The sequence below is a fragment of the Triticum dicoccoides genome, chromosome 5B (assembly GCF_002162155.2).
Source record: "Triticum dicoccoides isolate Atlit2015 ecotype Zavitan chromosome 5B, WEW_v2.0, whole genome shotgun sequence".
In the NCBI taxonomy this organism is placed as follows: Eukaryota; Viridiplantae; Streptophyta; class Magnoliopsida; order Poales; family Poaceae; genus Triticum; species Triticum dicoccoides.
Genome location: NC_041389.1, coordinates 595,779,103 through 595,789,681, shown reverse-complemented (window position 1 = coordinate 595,789,681; position 10,579 = coordinate 595,779,103). Strand labels below are relative to the sequence as shown.

The 10,579-nt window shown below is 48.0% G+C and overlaps 1 protein-coding gene across 1 annotated transcript; it reads right to left on the bottom strand.

Annotated features, from left to right (window-relative positions):
- Positions 1 to 5,184: 5,184 nt before the first annotated feature.
- On the bottom strand, positions 5,185 to 7,417 carry LOC119311895 (cytochrome P450 81Q32-like). Its single transcript, XM_037587611.1, has 2 exons — positions 6,426 to 7,417; positions 5,185 to 5,990 (listed from the first exon to the last, which is right to left on the bottom strand). Exons 1-2 carry the CDS (start codon positions 7,341 to 7,343, stop codon positions 5,376 to 5,378), a joined length of 1,533 nt encoding a protein of 510 aa, XP_037443508.1. The 5' UTR covers positions 7,344 to 7,417; the 3' UTR covers positions 5,185 to 5,375.
- Between the last annotated feature and the right edge of the window lie 3,162 nt (positions 7,418 to 10,579).

The window sequence follows — 10,579 nt, the reverse complement described above, 5'->3', positions numbered from 1 at the left end:
GACCGGGTCCTCCACCTGCACCTCCTACGGCGTCTGACTTTTCTGCTACTTCATCCACTCATGGAGGCCACCGTCGAAAATATAAAATAGAGCATATGCACCCCGTGCTGGCCCGCAGCTCGCGCCGTCGTCTCTGGTTCGAGCAGCGAGGCTCCGCCTCCACGCCCGGCCTCTCCCTCCTGCATCCTTCTAGCTGCCCCTCGCCTTTCTCCCCTGCATCAGCCGCTGCTGACTGCTGCCTCGGCCACCATGGCCACGACCGCCTCCTTGCCTCGTCGACCTTTGTACTGGACTGCGCCACCACGAGCATACGCCCTGCCGCTTTCTCTTGCCGTGACCGGGTCCTTCACCTGCGCCTCCCTGTCGATGGCATCCGACTCGTCTACTACTTCATCCAGTCGGAGCGCGACCCGGAGATCGTCAACGAATCAGGGGGGCTAGCTTCTGCCGAACGACGCCTCGGCGTTCGCCTCTCCACATCTCCAGATCCACCCCCATCTCCACCTGCCTGCACATCTCTGCTGCATCACACCAGCAGGCCGTGGTGGAGGTCATGGGCGCCGAGCTGCTCCACCCACCTCAAGCCGACGCTAGGAAGAGGGAAGATAGCTCCGCAGCGGCGCCATGCCTGCCAGCCGACGAGCACGGGGGAGCTTGGGTGCTGGGATGGACACGCATCTAGGGGGTGGGGAGGTCGGAGGTGGAGAAGAGGCCGAGAGGGCCGGAGGTGGAGGGGAGAGCCGGACGGCGGACGAGCTCGCCGACGAGAGCCCAGCCGAATCTGCCCCCACCTCCACCTTCTCGATAAGATGAGCAAAGGAGCACGGGCGTAATTCTTAGAAAATGCAGGGGTTAGTATGCACAATCGAATCATTTTCTCATATCCACTTATGTAGAAACTGCGGGTTGAATTCTCAAAAAACAGAGGGGCTTTTCTGAAAAAGCGCCGACGACGTATGGGCAGAAACCCAGTTCTCTTTATTATTATATATATACTATTAGGTAAAGATAAAGATAAAGAGGTAAAGAAAATTTGGTTCGGTCAAACCACCGAACAAAACCGAAGTTTAGGCAAACCCTCTTATACAACATGTTTTGGTACGGGCAGGTTCAGACGAATTTGATGGGTAAGCAGCTGCCTTTATAGTCTTTCACACGCTTCTTTCCTCAAGAGCAATCTGAGGTGGTACTAAACCAAAACGTGTAGGTGGAAAAAACCGGGAGATGAGAACATGACAGAGAGGTTTAGACAGGTGTGGCAGGCAGCTGGGCTAGGGCCGTTGGGATATGCAATACAATGCCGCTGGGATTTTTTTAAATAATATGTATTTTCTGTTTTCTAGGTACGCTTAATCAAGTGTAAAGATCAAAGTTACCTAATAAATTCCGGTATTATAGATTTAATGACTGAAATAAACACTGAAAATGTTGGTTTCAGTCCCTGTTCTTCCAGTTTAGTACATCGGTTTTCGGTTAATATGCCCGCCCTTACTTCCTGCCTCCTTCCGTGTAACTAGACGAGGTGGGACTAGAACCACGAACGGCACAACTTGCTGCCTATAGGTATATACATGCATGCTGCAACAAAAAGTTCAAAAATAATTTATGCCTTGCATGAAAGTGATCAGCTTGGCCCATGGAATTGACGTCCCAGCCACACGCGTGCGGTGGTCAGTGCATGTGGCATAAATTTTCCAACACCATCACGAGAAGCTAAAATTTGTATTTTAGTTTCGTTATCGGTTCGGTCTTCGGTTTGTGGGCTTTTATGCCCATCCCTAGCTTCAAGGAGAAAAAAAGTTCACGGAATTAAAAGAGTTCATCTATTTTAATGTTTTTTTCATGAATTTGAAAATTTTCATCAATTTGAGAAAATGTTCATGAATTAAATACCTTTTTCACAAGAGTCCGCCCGACTGAGCCGGTCCATTATGTTCGTTTGTGAGCACTTTTTTGGCATTCTTCAAATGAACCCAATTTTATTTCATTAGCTTATATGAGCAACTCAAAGAACCATGCCAAATTGTTTTAGTTTTTGATAAATTCCGCATTTTCTGGAGTTTTCTCGGTCCAAAAAGGCCGATAAATGGGCAGACGTGTCGTAACTTGCATACGATGTCGGAAATTGTTCAAACCTAATATGGATGCCTACCATGGGCTTGCCCACCTTCCTGCCAAAGTTGAGGACATTTGATGGATGTCAAAATCTAAACCATGTTCAACGTAGGGTGTTTGGTAGGCCAGAAGGCTCCGTCTGAGAGCCCATTGTTTCTCGACATCCTTGAAATGACGCTAGCTTTTTTCATGGCCTTCCATGAACAATTCTAGGCACCATGCCAAGTTGTTTTGGTTTTTGATAAATTCTATATTTTCTAGAGTTTTCTCGAACAAAAAGAGGCCGATAAATGACTGGATGTGTCACAAATTGCATACGAGGTTGAAAATCGTTCAAACCTGACATGGATGCCTACCATGGGCATACGCACTTTCCTGTAAAAGTTGGGTTCATTTTAAGAATGTCCAAAATTAGACTATATTCAACGGACAGTGTCCGGGCAGGCCCGAAGGCTCCGTCTGAGAGCACGATGTTTCTCGACATCCTTGAAACGGCCCCATTTTTTTTTCATGGTCTCGTATGACCAATTCAAAGCACCATGCCAGTTTAAGGCACGGAGTTTGTATATTTTAAAATTTTAAATTGTGTATGAAAATTTTATAAACTTGAACACACTTTCAAAAGTTGTTAACAAATTCCCAACAATTGATGTTGTACAGAAATTGCAAACCACATACTTCTCTTGAAAATTTATCAACATCTTTTGAAGCGCAAACGTTTCTTAAATTTGTGAACAAAAAAAATTCAATAACATTTTCCAAATTTGTAAACAATATTTGAAGACAGGAACATTTTTTGTTATTCCAAAAATATTTCATATTGCAAAACAGGTTTCAAAACGAATAATAAAGTTAAAAAAGGAGAAAAATGAATTAACAATAAAAGAAAATAAATAGAGAAAATAGAATATAAGTTTTTTTACACCCAGACCTTGGCCCAACTAGGCGACGGCATCGCTTCGGTTGTGTGGCTGTTGGGCCGGTCCAAGCAGTTGTGGAATTCAAAAAAGTTCACAAATTTTGAAAAATATGTTCAGGATTTTTTTAAAAAAAATTGCGGGTTCTTAAAAAGTTTGTAGTAGTTAAAACGAATTCATGAATTTGTATAAAAACGTTCATGGATTTGAAAACAAAGTTTGCGAGGTTAAGAAATGTTCAGAATTTTGAAGAGTTCACGGATTTAATAAAAAAGTTATGGTTTAAAATGATTCGACATTTGTTTTAAGAAAATAAAAAATATAGAAAAGGAAAAAAATAAGGAATACGGGGCAAACAAAAAAACCAACAAATCTAAAAAAAAGTTCATGTTTCAAAAGATATTCAGAAATTGTTCATGTTTCAAAAGATGTTTGGAAATTTGAAATAATGTACATGTTTCAAGAAATTTCTCAAATTCAAGAAAACATTTCTGTTTTTTAAATCATAATTTCAAAAACTATTCGTCATCTGAAAAATTTGCTCAAATAGCACATGAATTTGGTAACCAGGAAATGTAAGGGCTCCTTTGATTCAAAGGGATTTCATAAGATTTTCAGAGGATTAGAGTCCTTAGGAATTTTTTTCTATGTTGGTCGTTTGATTCATACGATTAATTCTATGTAAATTTTTTCCTAAAGAATTATTTGTACTACATTTCATATAAAATTTAACATTCACTACAACCTCTTTTTAGTACAATCTCTTTGTTTTCTTCGTGGCATCAGACACTCTCTGGTATGCCATAAGATACAAGTAGGCACGTCACTTCAGTTCTATATTTTTTTTTCTTTTTGTTCTCGCGTTTTCAATTTCCTGCGAATCAAAGAGGCCCTAAGCACAACTCCAACCGGCCGATGCAAACAAACGCAATTTTTTGCCCGCTCCTCCTCCAGCAAGTGGCCCTTCCACTCGGCGAGGTACACGTCCTCCTCCTTCGTCGTGCCCAGCCAAACAGACGGCGCTGAGACCCACTCCCACACGAGCCCACCCACTAGTACAAGTCCAGCACTGGCGCGTGTGCGGGCGGTGTCGGTGGTGGCGATGGGTAGACTTGGTCACCGACTGTGAAAGCTGGAGCGCCTCCTCTAGGCCAACCCATCGGCGTCCTCCTCGCGTTGGGACTCCTCGATGGCGCGCTAGATCACCTCCTCCAGTGCCTTTAGGAATGTTGCCTCCACTCGTGCTCGTCCTCATGCCTCACAGCCGACGGTGGCGGTGGAGGGCAGGCGTCGATTTGGATGGCGGCGCACGTCATGCTCAGTCGTGAACCAGACATCCCAGTTCAAGGACTGGGCATGTACGCTAGATCACGGCATTGCTCCGGCATGAGGAGAGCACGCTGGTTGCGGATCTCAGCCGTGCGCGCGCTCAGCTTGCGGCATGGCCGACACCGGAATGTGGTAGGGGTTGAGGTGCCACTCGTGCAAGAGTTGAAGTCTGGCCACGGCAGCGGGACGCGGTACTCCCAGTGGTACCGCGTGCACCGGGATGTATAGCCGGTCACCGGTCACGTGGCCGTGATGTCCCCTACCACTATCGTGGTGCCAAGGTGAAGTTGGCGGGCCTCGCGATGAGCCAACCTTGTGCTTGTGCTTGTGCTTGCCATGCTTGCCACCTTTGCTGAAGAAGTCCCTTGCGATGGTGGCGGACGAGGGAACACGCGTGGTCAGATGTTGACTGGAGTGAGAAAGAAGAAATGGTTGAGGCCGCCCCCTTTCCCGCACGCTTGCCATTTAAAAAGGATGTGGCCTGGACGATTCCAGTGGCTGCCGTGCGGGTCACGACCGCAACGATGGTTGGTTGACCAACACGCGTCCCGAGGCGGACACGAAAATGATGTGTGACGCATCCATCTCATGTCCTTGTAGACACAAATCAAAGGTAAGTTTGGGCTAAAAATGCGTTCGGACGGACGCCGAACGGACATGATTTGAATTTATCGTCTGCGGATTGGGCTGGCGTTTCTGTCGAGACATGTGCGGATCAAATGTGTCGTGCTATTGGAGTTGCCCTAGGGATAATCATTATGATAGACTACAAAGACCCTAGCTTGTGCAAGAAATCACAGATGATGGCAAGGTTATTATGGTCTGAAGTCGCAGCAAGTTTATTCGGACATTGTGAATGATGTAACTTTGATATGAGTTTAATAAAGTGCGCCAAGTAGTTAAAAAAAAGTTTATTCGGTACTACAGTACTACATCAAAACGGTATCGGGCCATGCATACGGGACGATGCTACTGGAAACTACTGTACATATGGGATGCCAACAAGTTCGATCCTCAGAGCTTCTGAAGGACATCGCCCATGGCCGCGCGAGGCCTACACACGGCCTCCAAAGCCACGGCCTTGGGCATGGTGATCCCCACCCCCTCCGTCATGTTCACCTCCGCGCCGTCCACCCGATCCCAGTCGAAGCACTGCACCAGCGTCCCGAGAACCACCCCGACCGTCTGCAGCGCCAGCGTCTCGCCGGGGCACCTTCGCCGCCCCATCCCGAACGGCATCAGCAGCAGCCCGTCGGCCTTGCCGTCCTCGAACCGCTCCGGCCGGAACGCCGCCGGGTCCTCCCACACGGCCGGGTCCCTGTGGATGGCGTACGCGTTCACGATCAGCATCGTGCCGCTCGGCACGTCGTAGCCGCCGACCTTGCAGTCGGCGGAGGACTCGTGCGGCAGCAGCAGCGGCGCCGCCGGGTACAGGCGTAGCGTCTCGTTGATGATGCACTGGAGGTAGCTGAGGCGGGGCACGTCGTCGGCGGCGACCATGCGGGAGGCCCCGATGGACGCGTCCATCTCGGCTTGGGCCTTCTTGAGCGCCGCCGGGTGGTTCAGCAGGAGCGACATGGCCCATTCTATCGTGGTTGAGGTGGTCTCCGTTCCGGCCACAAAGAGATTCTGTAAGAAATTATTGGAGAAAATGAATTCTACAGTAGTATATTCTTGTAGAATACTGAAAGCAGATTCATAAAAAAAAAACATAGATTTAGAATACTGCACAAATCCTACGAAGGCAAATAGAGCCTTAATATGGAAGTACTCGAGAGTGGGAAAATGCCAAAATTACTAGAAATAAACATGTGGGAAGTGGGATTCATCCAGCTAAGTGACATGGCCGTGTTACTCGCCTACGTTGAGTGACCACTATCTGATTAGATATACGTATGATAAGATAGATAAAAAGTGGAGTACTCGACTAACATAATGACTCTGGTCGAGTTGTTGCTATCTGATGACTACTGATGATGCCAAATTGCCAATGTCCTTAATAAAGAAACGGACAGTTGAAGTACTCGCGTTTGTGAGAAGCATACAAGTGGAAGATGGACTTACCGCACACAGAGCGATGATCATCTGATCAGTGTACAGCTCCGGCTCTGTCTTCTGCAGAGTGAGGAGCACGGCAATCATGCTCTTTTTCTCGCCCTCGTCCATCCTCCGCCGCTCCGCGTCGATGAGCCAATGGAGGAAGGCGTCCCTCCTGCTCACCGTGGCCAGGATCCTGCTCCTCACGCCGGACACGTCGAACCACCGCATCACCGGCAGGTAGTCCCACACGTTGGCCGCGCCAATGAGCGGGATGATCTCGTCCACCACCTGCTTGAACTCCTGCGCCTCCAGGGACATGTCCGTGTCGCCGTCCGCCTCCGAGCGGGTCCCCTTGGTCTGCGCGATGGTCTCCATGAGCACGCTGAGGGAGAGCTCGAAGAGACTCCGCTTGAGCTCCACCCGGGCGGCGCCGCCGCCGGTGGACGCCGCGGCGGCGCGGCACAGCCGGCGCGCCATGGCGCGCACCTCGGCGGCGATGACGCCCGACATGCCGGCGACGCGGTGCGCGGAGAGCAGCCGCACGGCGGCGACGCGGCGGAGGTTGCGCCAGTGCGGGCCGTAGCTGGAGCTGACGAGCGAGGTGCCCCCGTAGGAGACGAGCATCTGCGAGGGGAACTGGGGCCGGTTGGCGAAGGCCACGTCGTGCTCCGTGAAGCACTCCCTGGCGCACGCCGGCGAGGACACCACCACGGCGTTGCGCGCGCCGAGCCGCAGCGAGAAGACCGGTCCGTAGCGCGCCCCCAGACGGAACAGCGCGGCGTGCAGCGGCTTCTCCACGAGGTGGAGGTGGCCGAAGAACGGGATGGCCGGAGGGCTCGGCGGCAGCTGCACGGCGCCCTTGCCATTGCTGACCTTGCCTAGAACGTAGTGGAGCAGGAAGATGAAGGCGAAGGAGAGGACGGCAATGTATGCCTTATCCATGGCTGAGTGTCCGTGGTCTGTGGGGGAAGTGATGGATGTTCTGACTGATGTGTCTGTCTTGAGGTCGCAGACTGATTGGATTGGATGTATGCGTCCTGCATGGCGGGCCTATATATCACGCGCCGCGCCGGGTCCCCATGGCTTGGCTTGGCTTGCGGTGCAGCTTAAGCTGCACAATACGCCATGCCTGACGTCCATGGCGGTGGAGTTTAGCGCCCATGCCAGTTTGATTAGAGTTGATGACAGAATTATTTGGCGTTCCCCGCGCGGCGCTGGATCCAGAGTTCCAGACCCCTTCCTTCCGAATGCAAAAGGCCAACTCCAATTGGGGTTCTGCATCTTGCGACCTTTCCTTCCGAAACAAGAAACGGAGAGCCAATCGCCGATGTTGTCCACGACGATTTCTGTCGGCAGCGTCACCGTCACCGCCGCGGCCTAGACACGCCATCGCTAGTGTGTGCTCTCCCTGGCGCAAAAGGACTGCCACAAGTTAAGCAGTTTTATCCATAAGGCCGTTCCGCGCTGACCGTAGCTGACACTCGTACATAAGCAGTGGTTGTAGACAACTTAGAGCATCTACTACCGGAAGTACCGAATTACGGGCGGCCATCAAAACGCTCGCAGACGTGCCGAGACAGCACACACACACACACACAAAAAAAAACAATGTCACAACCGAATACCTCATTTTCAACGTCCTCAGCGGCAAGATCCGCCTCGCGGGCTCGTCCGGCTCTGCTATGTCCATGTCCGAGGTGGTTGCAGCGCTCGAGGTGGTCGTGCACCATATGCGGCGCCGGAAAATGCGACTCCGCCTCGGTAACGTTTGTCGCGAGGGCTGCCGCCGCCTCCCGCGCCCACTGCCTCGCACGACGGGCACGCCACGCCATACTTACATTGGATGACACCCATGCGTTCACCTCTGCCTCGGCGCACCAACACAGCGGTTGCGCATCCACCAGCGCATTGGGATGCCAGACTGGCCACACCGTCTCCCATGAGGCAGCGGCGGCACACCTCACACCGGATTCAGCGGCATTTGGATGGACACAATGGATTTCCGACGGAAGGACTCCGACCATTGTCGTCGGGCTGTCTCATCCCGGGAGCGGCTCCGCGCCAGGCAGATGTCCATCTTCTCCTAGGGCCCGCGTGGGACGAGCACCAGGCCATTGGATATTTTTTCATGCATTGTTGAATGATGTGGTTAGTTTTTTCCCATGCATCATTGCATGTTGAGGTAGGCATTATCCAATTCCTAATTGTATGGCGAGTGACATGCTTACATGATAAATAAGTTAATGGGGTTGACTCTTTTAGGTATATATGATACATGGTAACAAGAAGAACGAGAATAAAAGGAAAGAAGAAAAAAAATGGAAAAATAAAAGAAAAATGAGATGATGAAATTTAAAAAGATTAAACATACATTTTTAAAATTCAACTCATTTACAACAAAATGGTTTTAAAAAAATCATGTAATTAAATTGGAGAGTGAAAATTAAACAAAAAACATGAAAAGAACAAGAAACAAAATTACAAAAAGAAGAAGAGAAAGGAAGAACATAAAGCTAAACACATTTTTTTTTAAAAAAAATCAACTCATTTTACAACAAAATGTTTAAAGAAATCATGTAACTAAATTGGAAAGTGAAAATAAACAAAAAACGCGAAAAGAACAAGAAACAAAATTACAAAAAGAAAACAATTTTACTAAAAATCAGTCGTCTGTTTTCAAATTGGCTTCAGGTAGTTTTTTCAGTCGTCCGATTTTGTTCTAAGATCTGCGCTTTGTGTGGTGTTTTTTTGGGGCCCGCTTTGTCTTAGTGGTGGATCCGCTTTGGTCCTTTTCGCGCCCGATTCGCTCTGTTTTTCCGTGGTCCGTCGCGTGGAGGCTCTGGTCTCTTCTCCAAATCTGAGAACGAGCTCCGGACGACTGCTCCTCCCCTAGCATGCGCGTCCTTTCCATGGCGCCTTCTCTCCCTCCCCTCCCATGGTGCCCCTCCCTCCCTTCCCATGCACGTCTCCCTCTCCCTCTGTCCCTCACATGTCGCCCCTCTCTCTCCCTTTTTCCTATGGCGCCTCATTCCTCTGTATTGTGGTGTCTGTCCCTCTCTCTTTTTGAACCCTAGAACACAAGCAGGTCTAAAATCCTAATTATCTCTATTTTATAGGTTAATTCGGGTTTAGTTTGCAAATCTACAACAATCAAGCCCTAATTCCTTTCTGTTATTTTAGGTTGATTGGAGTTCAGTTTTGCAAATCTTCGGGAGTCAATTAAAAAGAAGGTGAGTAGGTGACACCAATGCTATATGATGTGACATTTTTTTTATTTTGTTGTGTCTAAATGGAACTGAAATGCTACCATGTGCTCAATTTTTTAATGTGAAAGTCATGCTATCTTGTAAAGATAGTACAATACATATTTTATGTACTAGATGCTCTGTTTTGATTCATGGTGTCCATGAATCTTGCAGTCTTGTGTGACATTCTGCACATATGAAAATCTGCAGCAATTTGGCATAACCAGTACCCTGAATCCCATAGTCTGAGGTCTTCCATCAGTTTATTATCTCCCTATACCTTTCCCAAGTTTTTTTGTCACACAAGTCCCTGTTTCTCGGTCATTAAGCTTTTGTACAACAAGTATGCATGTCAGTGTTTCAGCCTTAGTAGTTGTCAGTATCACTATGCATCAGTTATCCTCATTGTTTCATTCTTTAGTTATAATTTATAATTAATTTGCCTTACTGTTTGTCATTTTCCAGTTTCCATATCATTCTTCATTTATCAGTCCAGTTATTCTCCATGTTGATTTCAGCATTTCACTGATTACTTTTTTTTTCAATTTGTCCATCCTGATAATTTAGGTGAGAAGGCGTTGCAGGTTGGGCCGCTGGAGTAATAAAATGATGTGGTAAATAATTTAGATCATTGTTTATCATTCATATGTTAGTGTGTTTGTATTTAGTCTTTGTATTCACTCATAGCCTTTCTAATTCCTTAACTCAAATTCGGATGATAGATTTGTTACTTAGTTTTTCATTTATGATGTTTATTCCATTATCACATTCAGACCAGCATCACTATTTTTTCAGTTTTGGCTGCCAGGTAAGAAATGAATCAGTATAGTTTGTTTGTGCATCCATTGTTTTGTCTTAGCTACTCCTCAGTGTTATTTATTCATTCTCACCAGTTATCATTCATAGATCGGGGTCTGTGTGCCCAGTCATTCA